A 24,550-nucleotide genomic window follows, 5' to 3' on the forward strand; every position below is an offset into this window, starting at 1 on the left:
CTTTGAACCTGACCCATGAGAGCCAATTTGTTCTAATAGCAAAGCCAAAACAAACAGACAGTGTTGCATAACGAAAATGAGCAAGAGTCAGAGACAAGAAGAAATATTCAGACCAAAAGCTTTCACTGAAAAACACTAAGGAAATATCTCTAGTAACTCTAACAATCTATTTACATACAGAAAAGATGACACACAGCAACAAAGCAAGACATCCAACCCTGCTGTGCCAATTTGCTTAACCTTTGTGCCCATTTCAGTGCTGACCTTATCTGCTGATGCTGTAAATAAGCCTATTATTTAATATAAATACTGCTTTATTTTTTTATAGGTTAGAAGCTGGAAAGAAGACTACAACTTAATTTCACACAAAAGCTAAGGAAAGCTTCATTTCACAACAAAGAAGGCTCTGAAGTAGAACTGTGCAGAGAATAGAAAAATCCATTTTGTGAAAGGATTTTTAGCATTCCAAAATTAGAATACAAGCTAAATCTTTTTATATTCTCTAAAATTCTCCAGATGCTTCTATTTTCTTTGAAATCCTCTAAAAGGAACACTGCAAGGTTTTCTTGCTTTACTTTGTATTGACTCAAGCAAAATGCTTCACCTTGACAAAACATAAATTTTACATTTTTATGTCAACATTTAATTTCTTATTTTAATGAAAGTTATAAAGTCAGAAATGACAAAATGTATAAATATTTAAAAATGAAGTTCTAAGTGCTTTATTGTATTCTGACAAAAAAACATCATTTTGCAATTTTTGAAAGAGTATTCCTGGTTTGTCTTTCCTTTTCAAAACATCTACTTCAATATTTTGTAATAATCTGTAGATAAATCTTTACCTCTGCTACACTTCAACTGTATTTTCTGTTTAGACTGCAAGCTCTTCAGAGAAAAGCTTGTCTCTTATTATATCTTTATACGGCAGTTAGCAGAATAGACCCCAGATTTAATTGTTGCCATGTATTGCAAATAATGATAATAATAATGCATTTGCTTATGGCTCCAAGCAACTGCATCGTCCTTGGAGTCCTCTGTCATTGCTGCAATTAGTGTGAGGAGCAAGAGTTCTGGTAGGAAAGATCTCATAATCCCCCACAGTTTATCACACTTTTTACATAAATGTACTGTGTGTTAGAAACCTTTTACTCTAACAATGCGACCATGGTATTATAATTCCTTTCCCATAACAATGCTTTTAATTGTACTCAGGGCAATAAATATGACAGCAAGTCAAATACTAGTGTCAGCTGTAAACTGAAACCTGAAATCACAAAGCTGGTAGTCTAAAAGAATAAAAACCAGAAAGACCTACATTTTAAATGGTTGGGTAGGGTTGCTGTTCAATAAAGCACTGCCTCAATATTTTGTAGATATTATTAAAGAGATTTATAAAAGATACATGTTTTTTTTTAAATATTCCACCATGATTCAAAAGCCTACAGAAAAGAAAGTACTAAAATGAACATATATTTGTTTTTATGTTGCAATGAATTTTAGTTGTTCATGATGCATTACTTAAGCTGTCAAAGAAGTAGCAGCTGTGTTCCAAGAAATATGTTTGAAAATAATCCAATTCAAGTAAACATAAGATTGCAGCTTGAAACAACCTTATTTCTTTACAGAAAAGATAGTAAAGCTGAATTTTCCACTTCCCTTTTCCCCTACCTAGTCTAAATCTTTCAGCTCTCCCTATAATTAAAACATTTGCTTCTCTAAATCAACTTATCTGTTTTAAATTTTCTGAAGGACAGAGGAGGAAGGAAATGTATGTGCAATGGAAGGTATGGACTGCTTATGAAGGTAGAGAGAAGCTGAACACAATACTGGACAAGCTTTTTGAACTGGTACAATCTAGCTGCTTTGTAAGCCTCAGGGGTAGAAATTTTTTATGGTTCTTGCAGTGGGGTAGGTTTGTGGGGGTCTTCTGGTTTCTGGGCTTTTTTTTTTTTTTTTTTGAGTAAGGAATGCTGCAGAGATAGCTCCTCTAACCCTTAGGCTTTGCAAGGAGTTAAGAACAAGACTAAGTATCAGCTCAGGTGAGGGAATTGGTAAGGAAAACAGATCCTCTGATATTTTATTACTATATAGTTTCTGAGGAAACTTAAGTAAATGTTACAGTACAACTTATTTCACAATATGTTATATATAGGCACGTATATATTTGTTTTATACATATGTATGTATGTATATATATATATATATATATATTGTAATGGTAACCTGTGATAGGAACAGGAAATCACTGATATTCCCTTCACAAGCCTTGAGACCCTCTCAGTGGCCAGATAAAGAAGAAAAAATTGACGAGTTAAAATTAGTTATAAAGATAGAATGTCACCCTGCAAATCAGGAATTAATTCTTAAGTTTTACTAGGCAGGAGATAATAACCTTTCCTAGGCTCTGTTATGAGCTGAACAGACTCACATTTCCTGTAATCAAGAAGTGACTAGTTTCTTATTCTCAATCTAAATATGACCTTGACAGCAAGTTCACTTTTCAGAAACCAAAAAGTAAGACACTAATAGCTGTTTCTGTAAATCCAAACATTTGAAGGACATTCCTTTCATCCTGTCAGTTTCTCTTTCAGGTGTGATTTTGGTTCATTATTCTTTTAAAAATGTTCACATCTCTGCCCTTCAAAATGGATGATCCTTGGAATTCACTGTAAGCTTTCAACAACAAAAGTTTCTCAGAAATTTATCTACAGTTATCTTGGCTTTTTTTGTAAATATTTTGATCATTTCAACATGCTTTACAAGTATTTCTGCAGCATAGATATTCCAATTTCTATCTAGTGTTAGCTGTTATTATCTTTCTATAGCACCATAAATGCACATAATACTTATGTGTAGATTTAGACACAACCTCAAGTTACCTTATTTGTTCTTGGTCTTGCTGGCAACACCTGCAGTTTGAAAAGTGGGATAATAAACATGTAAGGTTTCAAAGAGGGATAGTTCAGGGAAGAGACTGAGTGAAACTGAAAAGTGTTCTTGGAAAACACAATGAAGTAAATAACCAGGGTTAAGCTATTACAAGAAAAGATTTAAGAAGCTGTGAATCAGAACAGACAATACTGCCCTAGAAGAAAAGAGAGGCCACAGGGTGATATCCCTCTTAATAAAGTCCAAAGCTGCCAAGGAAGATTGGAATTCCACCAAGAATGAGATGTTTTTGTCACTAGTTTTGAAGGGAATTACATTATGTCCCATACATGGTGGACATAAGTAGAATTATATTAGATCAAGCCTTCTGCTCCTCCTCTTATTACAATGTCATCCCAATGTTTAAAGTGTCTGAGAATGTAATGCCATGTAAAACTTAATTTTCCAGGTGCTGCTTTAGCAGGAGTCATATAATGTTTTTAGTTTGAGAAGGTGGGCAATTATATTGATGGGACATAATTGGCTGTACCTTCATTTTTGGAGTAGGACATTATCAATTCAGACACTGACTCTGAAGAAATTATGCACATCCCACCTGTTCATGTTATTGTAACAGTGACACCTCCACAGGGGTGGGAGAGATAGGAGGTAAGGTAGGGAGCATTGGTCACAGAAGAAATGACAGCTTGGTGTATCAGTTCTTGCTATTGATTAAACTTCCTGCCTACACAGGGAAGTTAATTACTGGGAGGCAAATTAACACTCTTGCAAGATAATAGAGAAAACAATAATTATATTAAGGACTCAGGGGGCTAGGTTTTCTTGGCCTTGAGCCTGAAGCTGTAAGCAACCTTTTAAAGAAAACCACCACTGTACTTCTCAGGGGCAAATAGTTTGAACCATATTGATTGAAGTCTTTATTCTCAGTGATTAAAAAGCACCTTCAACTGCCAGTGAGTCTTTTCAGACATTTCAAAAGGAGTCTTTCAATTAAGATTTCAAATTAGACTCATTTTGCATGGCAATCGGTCTGTTCTGGTCAACAGAGGGACAGACTATGCTACCTGGATGACCTGTGCTTTACGGTTTGTGTGTACTGTGTACAATGAGCTTGGCAAGGGCCTTTTTATGGATATGTTCTCTCATCCTTCTGAATCACTGAAAACAGTTTGCTAGAGAGCAAGGTTAATTTTTTAAACTGAAGAAATGCTCCTGTATTCAGTTTTAGTTCCAAATTCTGTGTTTAAGCTTATGCTACATGCATTTTAATGGAAACATAGTAACTGGAAAAGCAGTAATATGTCACTGGACTGTGGTAAGAGAGAACTAGTGGAAACTGTATTCACTGCAAATGACAGTGTGGGACTCTACATTTACAGTGTGTGTCTTAAGCGAAAATCAAACCTAGTCATCTTGCAATGTTATTTAAGATTTGGAATCTCAACATAGAGTCTGAAAGTCAGTCTGGGAGCTTTTCTTTCATGATAATTACAAGAATATTCTTCCAATCAGCATATACATACAGCAACATCTAAGTTTAAACTGATGTTTACAAGTCAAACCTGCAGATATATTCTGCCTTTTTACTTCCTTTTAGTAATTTGGAACAAGTGCAAATGAGCCATTTGGTACATTAATTATATCTTAAGGTGTCTAGCTTACAATGCAGGAGTTTTTTTGTTTGGTTGGCTGGGTTTTTTTTTTGTTTTTCTTTTCTCCTGTACTAGGAGGAATATAGGAAACCCTGCAATCACAAAGATAATTTTTACTTAGTCATTAAAAGGCAATTTGAAAAAATTTACAATGACGTCACTGTAGCTAACATAAGGGTAACTGAGGGCACTGATTAGATCTTAGGGTTAGCATCAGTGCTGGTAAAAAGGGAGAAGGCTGGAACCCAGGTTGATGTCTACAGAATATAGTCAATCTGTAGGCTTGGCAGCTGGGAAGAATTACCTTTTTACTTGTCATCTAAATGACTGATTTGAAGATTGTGAAAGCAATAAAAAGGAATCCCATGGTGCCCACTTTTGTTAAAGCAGTTTTTAGAAAGAATTCTCGCCAGAAAAATAGCAAAAATCTGTGACTTTTTGGAGTAGAAAACAACATTATATTACATTTTTTCTGACTAGATAGAGGGATTGTGAAGGTTAAACATCATAGACTAAATGCAGACTTGTAGTTTTGCTGGAGTCATCCATCAGAAATAAGATGACACACTATAATCACAATAACATTTTAAAATGCTTGTCTGCTGGAGAGGAGAAGAAAGAATGAACCACATGAGGGATACCGGTTGCATTCCTTAGTGCAACCTCCTTGCACTGCTAGGAGATATTAATGTAATTCATAATTAAGATGATTCCAGAACTGCTGTTGACAACAGGGTATGACATGATGAAAAAGCTAGTACTTATATGATGCAAACTTCTTTCCCTCAGGTTTCCTGTGTCTTTATGCTGTGATTCATATTTGGTCTTGAAGATCTGGATTCGTCACTGGCTCTCATCATAGTGGGTTCTGTCAACCAGACATCCAAGATTTCTATCTTTGTACTATTTAAATTTATTTACATTATTTATTTAATTTTATTTTAACTTTTAATTTAACCTATTTAAATCTAAGTTAAATATTTAGCTATACTTTTTTTTTTTTTACCTGTCTGGTTTTGTGTCTGTTTTATTTAAACATAAATTTCTTTCAGTAAATTAAATAAATCTGATTACTCTGGCTATGTTTGCTATATTTAGTTACTCAAACTGACTGAAAAAAAGAAATCAACAGATGTATTACTATATGCTCAGCACTTAAAAGTCTTTACCTGCAGGAATTATGACAGTAATATCCTCTTTCTTTAGAAATTGTGCTGGTTTTGGCTGAGAGTTAATCTTCATAGCAGTTAATACGAAGCTCTGTTTTGGATTTGTGCTAAAAGCAGTGTTGATAACATAGTGATAGTTTTGTTACTGTTAAGCAGTGCTTACACAGGGTGCTTGTTACACTACGCCACCAGCAAGTAGGGTGAGGGTAAACAAGATGTTGGGAGGGGACACAGCTGGGAGAACTGATCCCAACTGACCCAAGGAATAAGCCATACCTTATGATGTCATGCTCAGCATATAAAGTTAGGGGAAGAGAAAGGAAAGGGGGAACACATTTGAAGTTATGGTGTTTGTCTTCCCAAGTAACCATTACATGTGATGGAGCCCTGTTTCCCAGGAGACAGCTGAACAGCTGCAGATGGGAAATGGTGAATGAATTCTTTGATTTGCTTTCCTTGTGTGTGCAGCTTTTGCTTTACCTATTAAACTATTTTTATGTCAGCCCATGAGTATTCTCACTTTTAGTCTTCCAGTTCTGTCCCCTATCCCATTGCTGGGGCATTGAGAGAATGGCTGTGCAGTGCTAGTTGCCCACTACAGTCAAACCACAAAAGAAATACTAAGAGATTTATGTAGATTTTGAGATCAAATATGATCACTTGCTATGGTTTTATGTATTGACTGACTGTGTTACATTCATATCCAGTCTCTGATTTTGGAAGAATCTTAGAATTCCTCCTTTACAGCTTCTTCCCAGCCCTAATAATCATAAAGACACTGCTGCCCATCTGCAGCAAATTTATAAGGCTAGCAGAGGGTGCAAAGAATTTCTCCCTGAACATCTGCACTTCCGTATCAGTGCCAGCTGTAATTTCCAGTCTTAATTTTACTGTATTTTACCACAGTTTACAGCCTGGCTAGTGGAAACCCAGGCTGTAAACCTGGAAACTTCACTGTGAGAATAGGGATCTTCATCCTTCACAAGAAGCAGTAGACAATTTTGAAGCCTAGAGGCAGCATACAGTGCTATTGTATAGAGACATGTGATGTGGCCACAAATGGTTGGCCAATCTTTTCAGAAGTTATGACTTGGACAACTCAGATGTCTATACAGCAAGACAACCCCCAGTTTCAAAACACAAAGTGTGAATTGAAACATATTCTGTATGTAAATGTTTCCACATTCATGACACCATTAAATGCAAAATTCTCTAAATCTCACCGAAGAGGTGATCTCTCCTCTTACTTTTTGTAGATTTTATATTAATCATATAAGATAGAAATGTTACCCCCCCAAAAAAAAAAAAAAAAAAAAGAATGGGATGCGTGAACTTCTTCATTCTCAGTTTTACAGATATTTAATTCAGTAATAAGCTTATCATCTATCTCCCTTGTTAGAACCTGCTTTCTTCAAGCCTTTAAAACCAATTTTTTGTATGCAAGGGATTTTGGGAACATTATTAATTCAATCATTTTAAAGGAATGGAAAAATTGAATTGAAGAATTAATTGAACTGAGGAAGCAGGACTCTAAAGTCCAAAACAAATCTATGCTGATGTAAACAAGAAAACTTTAGTAACTTTCTATGTAATGCTACATATTAACTGAGGATTCAGATGTAATTTTCAGATGAAACTTTCAAAACTGTAGATTTTTTCAGATTATTTTAAATCAGCGCTTCTCTCCTGGGTTCAGCAGTAGCAGTATTTTTTCTCCTTCTTAGTAGCTGGTGCAGTGCTGCGTTTTTGACTTTCAGCCTGGGAACAATGCTAATAACACCGATGTTTTTAGTTGTTGCTCAGTAATGTTTAGTCTGACCAAGGACTTTCTGAGTCTCGTGCTCTGCCAGGGAGAAGAGGAAGCCAGAGGGAAGCTGGGAGGAAGCAGAGATAGAATACCTGACCCAAACTAGCCAAAGGGGTATTCCACACCACAGCACGTCATGCCCAGTATATAAACTGGGGGTGAGTTACTTGGGATTAAACCACAACAACTTCTAAAGGGTAACCAATGCCAATAGCAAGACATCCTGAAGTTATTAGGGAATTATGAAATGCATTAAACATGAAATCCGGTGAATCCAAGGATTAAAGAAGAGTAGCTTGCAACAGCAATTCACTTCACCTACTACTTGGCAATCCAAGCAATGATAGAGGATGGATGCACAATGAAAAATGGTTTCAGCAAATATTGTGAAAGTTAGTATCAATTTACTTTGGCTGTACTTATGCCACTTAGATTTTCTGTGATACTGAAATTTACCTTTTGAAATATCTCTATAAAGCAGACAAAAAAGTGTTTGAAAAAAAGATCAAACTTCACATTTTGAGAAGTTTTTCTTTTAAAGCCATAGAATGATACATTTTAAAATATTTACAGGATGACTTTTGAAGTTTAATTATTATGCTTGTGAAGATACATGTTTGGTAGCAGTCTTCTGTTTTTGGTAGGCGCAGTTCTTCAAGGTCTTAGATGGCTCTAGCTCTGATCTATTTAATCTGATGATGAACATTTAAGCACACAATTCAAATCTAAGAAGCTAATGGACTATAAATAATTAAAATAAACACATATTTCTGTGCTTCACTGAATCATGTTTAAAGCCAACTGTGACATTAAAATTCCTGCCCAATTTTGGGGTAGGTATGCTATTTCCTTCCACGGTATTTTGTATTTAAAATACTTTTTTAAAAGAATAAGTTTTCAATTTCAAGGTTACTTTGAAAATATACTTCATAATATACCTCAATGCTCAGTCACTATCACAGTGAAAAAGTGTTTCCTGATGTTCAGAGGGAATCAACCATGTTTCGTTTTGTGCCCGCTGCCTCTGATCTTGTCACTGGGCCCCACTGAAGAAAAGCCTAGCTCCATCATCTTCACAACCTCAATTCAGGTATTTATCTAGTTTGGTAAGATCCCACTGAGATTTTTCTTCTCTCAGCTGAACCATCCCCCTTCTCTCAGCCTTTCCTCAAAAGAGAGATGCTCCAGACCCTTCATCTTTGAGAACTCTCTCCAATACGTCCATGTGTCTCTTGTACAGAGGAGTCCAGACCTGAAGAGATGAGACAGATACTCTCACTCAGACTTCTGTCAGTACTCCTCCTAATGCAGCCCAGGATATGATCAGCCTTCTTTGCTTCAAAGACATGTTGCTGGCTCGCATTCAACCTGGTTTCCACCACGACTAGGTACTTTTCTGCCAAGCTGCTTTCCAGCTGGGTGACCCACGGCATATCCTGGTGCATCATGCAGCTGTCCCCAGATGCAGGACAAGGAATTCTCCTTGCTGAACTTCATGAGTTCCTGGTGTGATACATGTTTTAATTTCACCCAACATTACATTCATCTAACATGATTACTTGTTGCACTTGGAAATGTATGCATAGAGTGGTCATACTAAACCGTACTAAACCTTTTTGTAGTTGTAGTTGTTGTGTCCAGGATCTTTAACTTTTAACTAGGTACACTCATTTTTCTTTCACATCTCGTGGTTTGAAAGGTAAACAATAATGTAAACTGGCTAACTTGAAAGAGAGGATGAGGTTGCAGAGAAAAAAGTCATATTGTTTTTGTGTTTTATTTTATGTGTGCAAAGTCAGTTGGAGAGTTCCAAAGACACACAAACTGAATTTAGCTCCCCACTGATTTCAAATAGGATTTAGGCATTGGAGAACTGTTTTTTTAATTTTTTTTTTCCCTTTAAATTTAAAGATCTATTTCTCAGTTGTTTTTTCTTATACAGACAGACTGAAATAACACTGACAGTGGGATTGAGTGCAGCCTTCCAGTATCTGAACGGGGCCTATAAGGATGCTTGAGAGGGACTCTTCATTAGGAATGGTAGTGATAGAAAAAGGGGTAACGGGATAAAACTTAAACAGGGGAAATTTAGACTGGATATAAAGAGGAAGTTCTTTACTGTAAGGGGGATGAGGCACTGAAATGGACTGCCCAGGGAAGTTCTGAATGCTGCATGTCTGGTGGTGTTCAAGGACAAGTTGTCACCCAGCCTTGGGTGACATGGTTTAGTGTGAGATGTCCCTGCCCATGGCAAGGGGGCTGGAACTAGATGATCTTAAGGTCCTTTCCAACCCTAACTATTCTATGCTTCTAAACAAGCCATCTTAAAATGAATATTTACTTCTTCCTCTTTAGGTTAAATTCTGTCCACAGATAATGTGCATGACCTCAAGTGAACCCAGTTTTACAGGTCTGTGTTAAGGGATAAAATTTGCTACTGGATTCAGAACACTATTTTGTTATATGTAAGGTAAGGAAGGGTTTGGAGGGCAGAAAAGTGAGAAAGTTAATACATTTGTATCTAACCTTACTTGAATCTGGAGTTCATGTTTCAAAGAATGGAATTAACTAATTAATTAATTAATTTGTTCATTCATTCATTCCACTGCAGTTAGTAGTAGATTATATGGATCATTATATATGGTCTGTTCCTTGTCTGCTCAGAGTCTAAAATACTATATAATCGGACCTTCTTCAACACTACTTTTTTCTAGCTTATTTATTTTTGTTATAAATTATATATAAAAAATGTAAATTATATATAAACAACCTACTCTTTTCTCAAAAGCTGACTTCACCTGACATAAAGACTGGATCAGCTCTGGGGCCTGCAGCATAAGAGGGACATGGACCTGCTTGAGCAAGTCCAGAGGAGGCCACAAATATGCTCTGAGGGCTGGAGCACCTCTCCTATGATGACAGGTTGAGCGAGTTTGTGTTGTTCAGCCTCAGCCTGAAGAAGAGAAAGCTGAGAGAAACCTTATAACAGTCCTCCAATACCTAAAGGGGGCCGACAAAAAAGCTGGAGAGGAACTTTTTACAAGGGCATGTTGTGACAGGACAAGGGGGAATGACCTTAAGGTGACAGAGGGGAGACTTAAATTAGACATCAGGAAAATATTCATGCCTGTGAGGGTGGTGAGGCACTGCCACAGGTTGCCCAGAGAAGCTGTGGCTGCCCCATCCCTGAAAATGTTCAAGTACAGGTTGGATGGGGCTTTGAGCATCCTGGTCTAGTGGAAGGTGTCCCTGCCCATGGCAGGGGGCTGGAACTAAATACCTTTAAGGTCCCTTCCAATCCAAACCATTATACGATGTTATTTGTCCCGCATCAAAATATAAAATATATATTTAAAACATTAGTTGACTTCAATAAAGGACTTTTTTTTCTCAGAACATATACTATCATGAATCAGATCATGCTGATATTTGTTAATAATTTTTTTCATAGCTTAAATGTTGCACAAGCTCTAAATTTTTCAGAATATGTCTCAGTAATCAACTCTGGCTAGAAATGTTTACAGACCATCTGTGGCAGTACTGAAAGAGCTGTTCAGATGGTAATATATGATTTATGTAGCGAGGTTGAATGGGCAATGACTAAGCTATCTATCTAAAGTTCACATGCCAACTTTCTTTCAGGAAAGTACAGACCCATATACATACAAGGTTACTTGTCTCATCGTTCCTTGAACATGTTTATGCAAAACAGTTTATAGATTAAAAGCAGAGATTTTCTACTCTATCTATCTATGAGATGTGGAACTCATGCTTTGTATATTTATTAGATTAAAAATCATTTAATAATTCAAGTTCTAAAGAGTGTTTGTGGCATGTCTCGATGTTAATAATCTATATTTCACCTTTTAGTAATCATGCCTACTAGCAATTACCTAATTGACAGATGCATGTGAAGTTGCCATTTTAGTGATTCATACAGCATAGATAGAGCCTTTTTTAAAAGCACAGAGTTTAACTCTCACCCATTTTTCCTGACATTCATGTCTCAGTCCTGAACATAGGACTATACAAGTAGCTGACAACTATTTAAGTACATAAGTAATTTGATGTTCTGGTATAGGTTGCTGTAAGAATCCTCCATAGATTCAGTTATGTGTGCTCTTTCAGCTTAACTAAAATTCCTTATAAGAAGATGGCATCAAATTATATTCTTCAGGCACTGAAGAGCATCACATCCCATTCAAAGACAAAATAAGGTGAACAAATCCATGCCATTCTGTTGTGTCAATATGCTTGTCCTAGTTTGTAAAATAGTAAATGATAACACGACTCCATGAATCTTAAAGGTGTTAAAATAGCCATTGGGAAAAATGCACACAAAATATACACAAAACCAAACCATGAATTCATGTTTTTATAATCAAAGAAGTCTGTGATCCTCCAAGAAGATCTAGGTTCACACTAGAGTGAGACCAGGGCTGGGAAAAGGGCTTAATATCTTCCAAACAGACCAACCAGATTTTACAAAAAGTTACAACAACTATGATTTTACCTGATACAAGGTCTTTTTAAATTCTCAACCTTAAACTGAGAAATCAGTCTTTAACAATAAACCGACAAATAAAAAAATGAATGTGTACAAAGTACTGTTCACAGTTAAGTATTGTACTGATATTTCTTCTCTCACACACTCTTCCATGACCACTGAATAGTCTTCTTCCCTCTCTCTTCTACTCTTTCTCCAACACAACTCATTAAAAACTGTGATTTATATTTTTTGCTGCTTCTTCCTTACCTCATTCTTTTCTTTCTTTTCTTGGTGATTTTTCCCAAATCTGCTGAGATCACTTAAATTTTCCAGCCATCTGGCTAGACAGATGTCACTGATATCACTGAGTGAGTGAATTGTGAGAACAGTTGTTCAGAAGCTGATTTTACCTGAGGTTCCTACTCTCTATGGGGCTGGAAATTCTGATGATCAGGACAGGTGAAATTATGTATGAAATAAACATTGATGCTTTAAAGAAAACTAAGGTGGCACAAATATGTAGAGACAACATGGGTAGGTCCATTTTAAATAGAAATCATAAGTAGTCACCAGCTACAACAGGATGAACTATTAACTACTTGGCAAATCAAGGGTCAGCTATGATCTCCATTCCAACTTCATGGTGTTGCTGGAGGAGCAGCATAAAAGGGAATAACAGAAGAAACTTTGACCCAACACCAAAAAATGGATGTGGAATGAAGCAGCTGTTCCAGCTGCATTACAGAACCAAAAAAACGCAGAATACCCAGGTGTATAACCTGACTTTGTTCCTAATTTTTCCTGCTTTCTGCCTCTAACACACTTCTTGCTCCAACAGGGACCAAGTCCTCAGCCCTGGAGTCCACAAAGTGTAACAGTTTAATAATACTCAAGCATAGCTGCCTAAATCCTTGTGTAGCTATACAGACTGCTCATCATCACAATCACCACTTACTATCAGAAAGATATACCAAGACTCAGATCCAGGATGCATTTAAGAATATATATATTCAGATTTACAAACCATTCTGAAAGTTTCAGATGGAGTCATTTGTATAAATGCCTTTTGTAAGATACAGCAAAACAGACAAAAATTGTATAAAGCTTCTCACCAGATTCCTCAAATTCACTGTTGTACACATTCCAAGTCTCACTTATGCGGAGCAGATTTTCTTCCATGGCTTGAATGTCCATGTAGGGACAGTTGCATTCTGGGAATTTTGGACCACAATGACACCAGCAGTCATTGTCCTTGCAGATGAACTCCCCTTCTGAATTACAAGCAATGTAGCTTAAAGCTGCCTGGACAAAATGCTCTTGCAGATACTCAGGCAAGATGACCTGAAGACCTGAAGGAATTAGAGTATTATGTTATTAAATGCAAAGGAATGATCAAGCCAAGCAGCTCCCTCAACCTACATAACAAACAAACAAGCAATTATGAAAATGAAAACTGTATGGATTTTTTTAAGGAAAATTTACATTTCTGTCTAGCATTTGCCAGACTGACGTGTTATATATAACATCATATATGCTATATATATGAGTATATATATGCCGGTTTTATATATAGCATATATATGAACTCATATATATATATGAACTCATATATACAATATATATGTTATATATTTCCTTTTTAAGAATTAGTTTCAGATATATTTCTCATTTCCCTCTCAGTATGGAATACCCATTCAGCTAACTAGTAACCTGTGTTACTGAAATAGAGCATTTGCTGGTATAATTTCTTTCTAGGGAGATTATCAAAAACAGAAAGAAAGGATGAATCAATTTCTCCTTGCAAAGAATTGCTCAATGAACAGCCTCAGTAGAAAGACCTTTACAGTAAGGAAGCATGCAGCTGAATTATAATCTTGGTACTAGCAGCTAATTCAAATTTTGAGAGTACTGATGAAGGGAAAACAGCCCTGAAAGACAGAGTAAAGAGTATAATCAGAAAAAGAGGTGTGAAGTAAACATTTCCATTCTGTATTGGACTTGTTTCCATGTTGCCCTTGACACAACAAGATACAGCTTGTCTAGATAACACTAGTTAAGAATGGGATTAGAGGAAATTTTAGAAAAACAAAATTCAGCTTATAGCATTGGTATTTAAGTGGTAAGGGACAGTCAATTGGAAGTGATAGGTACAGCTACAAAACCTTGAGGAAGAAAATGCATTCTTAAATTTACTAAAGGTTTAGCATGGAGAAAAAGTGCAAGGTCTAGTTGCCATGATATCTCAAAATACTCCTGCTATGTCACAAAACCCTTTTCAAAGTGTTTTCACACTTTACCCTGCCATACCATGCAGAGGCCTTGAAAAAGCATGTCACACTGATATATCAGAACCACAGAGCAGGTGAACAAACAATCAGAATATTTGTGACCAGAAACTGAGATTTTCTTATCTGAAAATTCTGACCATTTTTACATGATCCGGTGATGAGAATGGGTATCTTATAAAGAAGTACTTTAGGTATCAGTCACTCTAGTTACAATAGTAATCGACTAATAAAAAAAAAAATGGTACATTATAAACTCTTATTTATTTTTTGTTGTTATTTTCTGTGGAAAAAATAAACTTTCCAGAACCAGTGGAGCTTATTTTGGGGTTAAGTAATTTCTCATCTTAGGTTCTGGTTATTTGTGAGGTAGATTCCTTCTACATTTGCACTTGGACAATTTCATAGAGATTTAGAACTTATTTTTTGATACATAAAAATGATAGCTGTAAAAATAATTTCATAACCCTTCCAAGTAAAAAGTCATATCACAATTGCTAAAACCAGGTCTCTCTGTGCTTTCTTCTACCTCATGTCAAAATCTGTAAAACTCCATTGTTACCTGAGTAAACTTTTCAATGTACTTCTGTACTTGTGAAAAGCCTTGAAATTGTGAAAGGAAAAGAAAGCTCAGATAAGCACACTTGAGTCTTGTTCAATTCTTCCATGAAAATAGTTTATATAATTCTGATACTATATTTCTCATAATGAGAATCCAATGTGATGCAGCAAAACATTGTCTAAGGGATGCAAAGATTATTTTCCAAATTTTAACTGACAAAAATCATGCATATGCGGGAGACCATATTAAATTGCAAATTATTTCTTTTCCTGACAGCCATTCTTAACAGTCAGCAAAGCTACACACTAAATATCCAGCTGATTTATGAATCTTTATGAAAAATGTTTAAAACTGGAAATAGTTATATAGCTACCTGTAACTGTGAATTAATAATTGCATTCTTCTCTTGTACATACACAGAGGTAGACACAAGTACATAAATTAAAGATAATTTAATCTGTTTTCATAGTAATAAGTTGTTCAGGCTACATTTGTGTAACTGAAAAAAGCAATTATTAATGCCTTAGATGATGAATTTTCAAAATGTTTACGTACCTAATATGCAGGTTGGGAAATGCATCTATGGGAATTAACAAAAAAATAGTTAGAAATTGTGTCTCTTTTCTTCCTTTTCACTCTCCATTTCCTTTTCCTTTTTGTCTTTTTTTTTTTCTCTTTTCTCTCTATTTTGTTTTGTTGTTGTGGTGTATTTTAATGTATAATTACTATTATTTTTCCAATGAGTGAGATGCCTAACTTTCCACATTTTCCTAAAAGTCCCAAGAGGAGCCTTTGGACTGTTCATTATTTAGAGTCTTTGAAAAATCTGTATATTACTCCTCCAATGACTCCATTTATTTCAGTGGCACAACTGCATGAGGTATAAGCTACTACTCAGCATGTGCAAAGAAGGCTGAGCATGCTAAATGTCACTCCCTGCTTGGTGGAATCTATGGGAATTCAGACTTTTTGAAAGGTGAGAGAGTAGTTGCTAAATAGGATGATAAAATGTTAACAGCATTATTAAAATTACTTTCTGATATGTAGAGAAATTGTTTCCATTTCAAAGGCAACATGAGTTACTGACATTTCCTTCATATTGTCTAGAATGTACTTATTGCACACACACACACAAAGAAAATGACCTTTTATGAGGTGAAAGAAAGAAAAACAAATACTGTGATAAATGTCATCCTGTTTCAAAACAAATTAATGAAATTGCACCTACATACCTTGCAACTGAATCTTATTTTCAGGACTCTGAACCAGAACAGAGCTGACAGAATCTAGGTTGTCATAGTTACTGCAGCCAAGAGGACCAGTCCGCGTTTCTGTTACCTAATGGCAATGGAATGGAAGAGCATTTACTGTATTAGACAAAACAGACTGAGGAGTTCAGAAGCTCGTTTCATAAAGTTTCCCTTTAATTCAGCTGGTGGCACATTTCAGACTTAATTAAGGTGACATAGCTCAATTTAATTATGAAAAGTATGACTGCAAATGTTTTACCAGTACCACAGACTTTGGGGAGTGCTATTTCTATTGCAGAGAACACTTACAAAGATGTTAGCTGACCAACAGTTTAAAGACAATTTATTTCTTTATAGCTATGGGAATTAGAATGAGTTTAATAAATGTAGTTCATAAAAATGAGGACTGTGATTTTCACTGATGAAACCTGTGCACACAGCAAATCCTTGTTGAAATCTTGGAAAAAACTTTGACTTTTCCTAGGAAGTAGTAAAATCACTGTATTTATTATAGTGGTAGTGGTAGGATATTTTTCATCAGGGAAAGACCTAAGATAAGTTTAACCATAAAACTCTATGGACATCCTGCCTATTGTAATCACTGAATTCATGACCACAAAATCAAAATAAAACTACATTTATCTTTACACAAGTAGACAAGTAGAGCTCTAGCTTAACAGCTGAGGATTGTGCTTGGCAACGAGCAGTTATTTAAATGAGCAAATTTAAATAGGGCAGGTGGGCACTTCCACAGCAGATCATGCAGCACCTCAGCTTTTTTTTTCTTTGCCCATATAGGGAGTCAAGAAAAAAAAAACAAGTTATTAGGATACATTGGGTATACCATGATCTCAGATTTTTTAAACTGAATTGTAGAATCTGTAGAAAATTCATGATTTTGTGGTTCCTTCTTCTTTATACCACGACCAGGCAGAAAGAAGAAAGTGAAAGTGAAACAAAAGTAATTCAGTCAGAGCCATAGCAGAAAATGCTGGCAGTCGCATATCATCCCAGCCTTTTTTATTGCCAAAATACAACCAGTTCCTCTATCATCCCACTCCCAGACTGCTCCCAGCCACTGTCCTGGAACTTCTTAGCTCTCTCCATTTTACCATCTCAGAGATTGTGGCCAGATTTACCCTTCTCTGGTGATTTGCCTTAATTTTGAATGCAACCACTTCTATTTTTCTTCTAATTCAGGTATTGTATTCAGGTCTGGATCTTCTGGAGAATAAACCTAAATTGTGGGGTAAAGGAGCTCATTTCCAAACTATACATTACCACTGAGCAGATGACTGACATGCAAATAGACAACTAACATTAATTCTTATGAACAGAAGGAAGCTTGATATTTTAACAATCTGCTTTGAATATAATATGAAGGTTTGCTAAAATAACCCATGAATGTTGATGTTTCTTAGGATTGCCTGGCTCTCTTACAGTCTGTGCTACCAGCAACATGTGTGGATGGCTTTGCAAAGTAAACACAAACTTTTAGGCTATTCCAAGCTTTTGGCATGTGTCCATCACTTTGAACTACTGTTCCTGAGAGCAGAGGAGACCTTTTGCAATGCCAGCAGCCATTGGAAAGGGCACACAGAACTGTCTTCAGCCAAACCTGTTAGCAGAGTGCCAGCTGTACAAAGAAATGAGATGGAGTCAGGATGTGTCCTCCCTGCACATATTTGGCAGTCTTTAATATTTATGGCAGGCCCAATTTGCTGTGTTTTTTGCTTAATCATCCTGAATTAGCACAAAGACTCTTGCAGAGGTATCATGTTTGGCTTGGAAAGGCTGGAATAACAATTTTGATTTATGTGTGATCTTTCAGTCCCCTCCCTCTCTCAGCAAGTGGTCTAAAATCCCATTCTAAAATTTCAATTTTGTGTAATATTCCCAATACATTTACAGAATCATAATCTGTTTATAACAACGACAGCCACCTATATTAAACAAGATCAATAACTGGAAGACAATAAAAGGTGACTGTTATCATGAGTTTTATATTAGTTCTGAAAGGTTATGCTCAGCATTTATGTATGTAAATTTTTATTTAAAGATCTATTTATTTTTAGTGGTATTTGGGTTTCTATATTTTTATTATCCTTTTCAACCATTTATCTATAAGTTTATATGAAATGTAAAACCTATAAAGCCAATTTTACAATTCCTATCCATTCTTATTACTCTTATGTCTCCTAAAACCACAAAATAAGGAAAGTTAGTAAGTAGCTTTATAATTATTGTCTCATGCATCTTCATTCTTCATTTGCATTATTCAAGCCATAGGTAGGACTGCCTCTGTTTTGATTATGGGAGTGATAGTACTTGCTGTATTCAGGTCTGCCAAGAGGCAGGATGGGGAAATCGTCATCATTTAATGGCTTTTTTGACTTTTAGACTGGTTAAGCAAATCCACTGATTTGAAAAAGAACTAAATATATGAAAAAAATGAGCATGGCTAGACTTTGAGATTACTTACAGACATTAATGACTGTTATAGGTAAGAAATGAAATATTTTTCTAATTATAGTAATAATAAATAATGCTCTATAAATAGAGCAATAAATAAGGGCCTTTTCCAAACACTATATTTTCACTCAAATGTTTGTGTTACTCATTTTTTTACATTTCCGAGTACCCTTGCCTTCCTCTGTGATCTCCTTTGCTCTGGTACTTTTAACTTCTGCATTGAAAATAACTGAAAGAAGAAAGTAAAAATCTATAGTCCCAACATGCAACACAGAAAGATCAAGTTTTGTTGTCAGGCTTTTTTAAATAGTCCAAAATCCAACTCCAATCAGAAGTCAAAGGGACGTACTTACATATGCTGTACAAATCCTACTCAAAAAAAGATTGTAAATCAGAAGAAAAATTTGAGTAGTTGATCAATAAACCCCTCAAAATTCTGTCAAATTTTCTGATCAAATGCAAGGATTTCATTTTGGGATAATTCATTTTGATTACAAAAGAGTTGGGGGTGGGAGGGGAGGTCCAAATGTATTAATTCTGGTTTGATCCACGTGTAACTGAAATAACTGATGATTTTAAAATTTTTGTTTCAGGAACAATAAAAATGAAATTGGAAGGGAAATGGCACTTCTTTAATTACCTTCCAGTGAAATGTGACTATTTTCAGTCCCAAGACCAGCTGAAGAGTGTTTTGTCTGAAAGTGTACAATCAAAGATAAATCAAAAAAAAAAAAGGGAAAGGTAAAATGTAAATACAGAGTATGCTGAGATGCTAGTATAGTCCAGAAGTTATTGTATATGAATAAAAAGAATCATAACTGCATACTGGTTTGTGAGTCCTAGACCTCAAGTTCTTAAGAAACACTAACTCACAATGCAAAATACCACAGAACAAAGTCATTTAATAACCAAAACACCCCAAAATCCGGTAACAAAATATATGTGAAGTCATCTGATGTGAACCAAGCAGGCTATTCTCTAGTGCCTTGTTTTCAATGATTATCACAGAAAAGGTTTCCCTGGGCAGCAGGTTTTTCTGTTTCCAGAAATAAACTATAACATTTGGCATTAATGAGACAAATGCCTGCAGTTTTCAGTCAGTTAAGTCTCATAACCATGGTGATAACGACCCGATTATAAGTGCATTGAGAACATACCTCCAAGCACTTAAGCAGGGCTGAATTCTTGTGATATCAGTGGGTAGTATTTCCCTGGGAAACAGTATGCTTTTTTTTGTCCATGATAATTAAGGCCATAGAAGGCTTTCCTAATAAAAGGGAAGTATATTTCTGCAGAGACTTTGTTCCTAGTGCATTCTTTTAAATACACATAGCTAATATTCCTAACTACATGCCAATGCAGAGTTGGTCTGCTGTCTTGCATAAAGGACTACCCTCTTCAACAAGACTCTCTAAAATGCATTTCACTTCCATGGAAGATAACTAAGTCAACATAAAGGAGAATGATACAATGCTAGTCACTTCAAAATAAGCACTGCATTCATATTCACATAAACTTCTTTAATATTTTAAACATTAAAATAATGATTTAAAGCAAACATCATATATGCATGACTACTCATGGAAGAAGGTCTCTTCTGAACAATTGGCGCAAACAGAAGAAAATGCAAAAGTATGGAGTGAGGAGAAACCTGAAGTCTTTAAGATTCTCATGCATGACTCCCTTATCAACTTCACCTTCAGGACTTGCCTTCCAGCCCACATTCCCACACATTGTCCTCCCTGCACATTTTGCAGTCAGTGCCCATTTCACCTAAAAAAAAAAAGTTGACCAAATGAATAGTGACTAAGTGTTCTTTCTATTTTGAAGGGTATTTCCTGTCAACTTTTTTTTTTCCCTAGGCTCAACAGTTTTTCACAAAAGCACCCTTTTTCAGCACTTTCCTTTACCAAACAATAGTTGCCGCTCTGCTATTTGTGTCATTGAGCATATTAAAAGTCTCTCACTAATAGTATGTAATTGAAATAAATCAAATCTTGTGAATGTTCCAAGCAGTGACATATCATGTTCCTGGGTAGATGAACTTTTCTGAAGGAGGCATAGACAAAACCAACAGCACCAACGTCAGGAGTTGGATTAATGTTTTTAATTTTTTTTTTTATTGCCACCATTCTAGAAAATATCTCATAAGCATCTAACATTTTCAATATGTTTTTTAGCAGCAGTGTTGATAGAATAAGACCAACTTTTTAATTTGAAGAGTCCCCTATTTCAAGAGACCTGGAATAACTCCATTCATATTTTTCTGTCATCTGCTGTTGTAAAATGGAATACGAACTGTGAAGCTGATCTTTCTCTGAATGAAATACATTGCAAAATCTCCATTAGAAGTGGAATAACAACTTCTTTCAAGTTTTTGGGCAAGGAGATAACTTTCAATTTCACTGAATGCAATAATAAATCTTTCAAAGAGATCAGTGTAATTCCCTCTCCATCATTTCTACACTCTCAGGAATTTATTGTGAGCTACAACGATGCATTTGAAACGCATTATCCCCACATAAACCATTAAATACCTCAGAAATCAGAATATTCTAGGAATTGGAAATTAATTCTGAATATGAATTCTGCTCTGTTGTTACATTTGTTAAAAATATTATGACTTTTTAAGGCTGTTTAGGTTCATCTGATAAGGAAAAATCACCTGTCTGCTCAAGTCTATTCCCCAGTATCTCAGAGAGTAATTTATTATCTGTAAATTGCAGGAGAATCCACAGGAACGTTGAAACAAGTCTTTGAATATATGCTGTGCCACAGGAAAATTAGACAAGAAACCAAGACTGTCAGGGATGCCTCAGTTCTGAACTAGCAGGAAATATATAGGTTGAACTAAATTCTAAGGTTACTTGAAGTAGGTGTCAGGTAGGGAGCAGAAAATTATTACTCCTTATGCTGTTCTGCAATGCCAACTCTGCACACTGTGCAGCACTCCTGAAGCTATGTAAATTAAAAGTGGGAATTTACCCAAGCTAAAATCACTGTCAGCATTAACAGGTCTGACATCAGAGCTGCAATTTTCCCTTTTCAAGGACTTTTTAAATCCTCTGCATATCAGATGCCATGTTCCCATGTATCCTTACATAAAGCAACAGGGAAGTCTGCAGGAAATGAGACTGTTGGAAAACTAGTCAGGGCAGTGGTACCAGAGTCTTTATTTCCTGTCTTTTCAGAAATGAAGGTTGCATCAGCCTCATACAGAGAATAAGGACAGGCATTATTTCAGAAAGAACAAGATGTTTCTTTTAATTAATCTTGAAAAACAGAGAAGGGCAAAGTTTTCTTATGGAGAAGTAATAGATTTAGCAAAAGCATAATAAAAGCTGAGTAGTTTGTTTCAGTTTACATTTAGATACCTCTGCTTGTCCACATCTTACTTAAATGAATATTAATATTATTTTTTCACAACTTTTATTGCCTAAAGAGGCAGCTGAGCAACTAACAATAAATGAAATCTATATATTTTGTTAAAAATACAAAATTAGAAACAAAGAGGACAGCATAGATACAAATTAAGATAGTATTTCATGTTCTTAAAATCTCAAATTACCTGCAGAAAGAAAAAGCAGAGAAACCTACTGAAGTAAAGCCCAATTCCCAAATCTCCATCCTTTTCCAAATGTAACTCCATTACTATATAAATGATAAAAAGCTCCAAAGAAATCTTTGGGCACGTATTGTAAAGAAAGACCATCAACCTACATTTCGCCCAGCTGCAAAATGCCATACAAGGACTTCCCAAGCGTATTAGGAATAGGATTTATATCTTCATGGCTCAGTTCCAATATGCAATGCTGAGGCTACTGGGATTTTTCACTGTATCCTTATTAGTTTCAAGACGACAGCATGATTTGGCTTTTTATAAGACTTACAGATGTTATCAGTCATAATAATACTGCAGTTTAATGGAAAATTATTTTTCCTAGGTTGGGAAAGTAAGAATAAAAAAGTATAGTCCATCTTGAATCAAAATCAAAAGTTAAAATGTTCTTTGTGAAATGACAGGAAACAGAAAGTCTAGGCAAATATAAAAATCATCTTTGGATAATCTGGAAACACTTTACCTTTAATGTGGTCAGTTTTAAAACTTACATATGTATTATATTTTAAGTGAAAAAGAATAAGTTGTGCTAAAGAAAAAAGTAAGTGTTAAAAGATAATGTTGGGACCTAAAAATAACACATAAGAAGTTAAAGTCTTTAAGCTCAAAAATCAAAGTAATAAGGGCAGGTTAAGTAAGAACTAGAATTTCCATGGAGATACTACCTATGCTAATGTATTTCTATGCAATTCTAAAACTTATTGCAAGATTGTCTTCAGAAGTATCTCTAAAATTACTAATTTAAGGTATTTCCAGATATTTTATTTATTATGGAGATATGGAGTACATGCAAAAATCATAATTTATTTTGGCAGACCATAGTACTACAATTGCTAACACTCTGCACCGCGCTTACTGTGACATCTGCAGCAGGACATTTTGCATGTCCTTTTTATTTTAGCATATTCCAGTCAGTCTACGCCTTACAGGGTTGTCATTCTAACCTCTCAAAAGAAATCACATTACTGTCCATAATGCACATCTGCTGGCTTGCTTTCTGCTAGGGTCACATACATGTTTTTAGGGATTTATTTTTAGGTTGTACCCTCATTACTTCCCCACCATTTATTCCCTCTGGAAAATGATTGCAACACATTTGCCCTTTCTGTCTCATTGGTACTACTGACTTTCAATGTATAGTCTTTCAAAACCCTTATTTTTATGCTACTGCTTTTTTACATATTTTCCTGTGTATTTGAAAGCCTACCTACTAAGTTAACAATTAAAATTGCTCAATAATTTAATCATTAAATCACTATCAGATGTTCAAACTAAAGGCAAAAACTTGAATAAATTTATTTTAGAAAAAGAAAAGCAACTTTATACTGAAGCTCTAAATTTCATTTCATATGGGTGCTTCCTCAGTATTAGACTAATTTAGGTATATTGCTCTATAATTTTGATTGATTTTGTTGTTCCATTACTATTGTGTAGTTAAATCTGGAGTGAAAGCAAATCTTCACCTTTAAACCCCACAAGTTTATGAAAAGTCATGGAAATAACTCCTGAGACTGGAATCTTGATTCCAAATATTGCTGCAATAAATGTGTATATCTTGCATAGTGCATGGCATTAGTTATATGATTGTTACTCAAAGTAGGCCAATAGGAATGGAAAACTTGTTCACTGTATAAATTATAAGGGACATAGGATTCAGAGATCAAATATCTGTCACCTTTTAAACTAAATGCATATGTTGCTTGTTTATTATTTGACAGGAAAAAGCATCTTCAAATATTTATTTGCAATTGTAATTGAAACTTCAAGCAAGGACCAACAGCAAATTAGCTAAAGAACAGTAAACCACAAAGGACTTAGTGTTGAATCTATTCTAAACTATATATTTTAGCTGATGTCTTCTAAATCATTTAAGTGAGTTAAAGGAGCAATGCTCATAATCAAAGTTAATGTAAGCACTCAGAAACTCATTGCAGGACTCAAGAGTGCTGGGTGCTTACTTTGATAAAATAAGCCAGGGCTTTTATGCCATCCAAGCAGTTCTGAGGACTTGTGAAATTCTTGCAAGATATATTGGCTCACTGTCACCCACACTACTTCTGAATTCATTCTAGTGCTGAAAGTTGAGGAAATATTTTAGCACTTGTCTGCAACATCTTAAACCCAAGTGTTCAGAAAAGAATAAAACTGGTCCTTGTTTACCACACTTAATCATCACATGGAAATTACTCATAGTAAAAAAAAGTTCCCAAGTCTCCGTATTTCTATTCCAGATGCCAGTCTAGAATGCAGAACCATCAATATTTACTAGCTGCTTTCAGACAGAAGGAGTTGAGAAAATACCAGGTAAGAATGACTGGGAAAGGAGGCCATTTATTTGGGATATTAGCTTTCTGTG

At 35.4% G+C, this 24,550-nt stretch overlaps 1 protein-coding gene across 3 annotated transcripts in view; it reads right to left on the reverse strand.

The window, feature by feature from the left end:
- Window positions 1-24,550, reverse strand: part of BRINP3 (BMP/retinoic acid inducible neural specific 3) — a 209,431-nt gene that overhangs the window by 50,757 nt on the left and 134,124 nt on the right. For all 3 annotated transcript variants that reach the window (XM_057402442.1, XM_057402440.1, XM_057402439.1), the window contains 2 exons: window positions 16,086-16,191; window positions 13,119-13,355 (listed from right to left, as the gene is read on the reverse strand). In XM_057402442.1, the coding sequence (XP_057258425.1) occupies window positions 13,119-13,355; window positions 16,086-16,191 (343 nt within the window). The remainder of the gene's footprint in view (window positions 1-13,118; window positions 13,356-16,085; window positions 16,192-24,550) is intronic.

Source organism: Pezoporus wallicus, unplaced genomic scaffold, assembly GCF_028554395.1.
Source record: "Pezoporus wallicus isolate ANWC-B61680 ecotype Strahan unplaced genomic scaffold, APGP_CSIRO_Pwel_v1 contig_6665, whole genome shotgun sequence".
NCBI lineage: Eukaryota > Metazoa > Chordata > Aves > Psittaciformes > Psittacidae > Pezoporus > Pezoporus wallicus.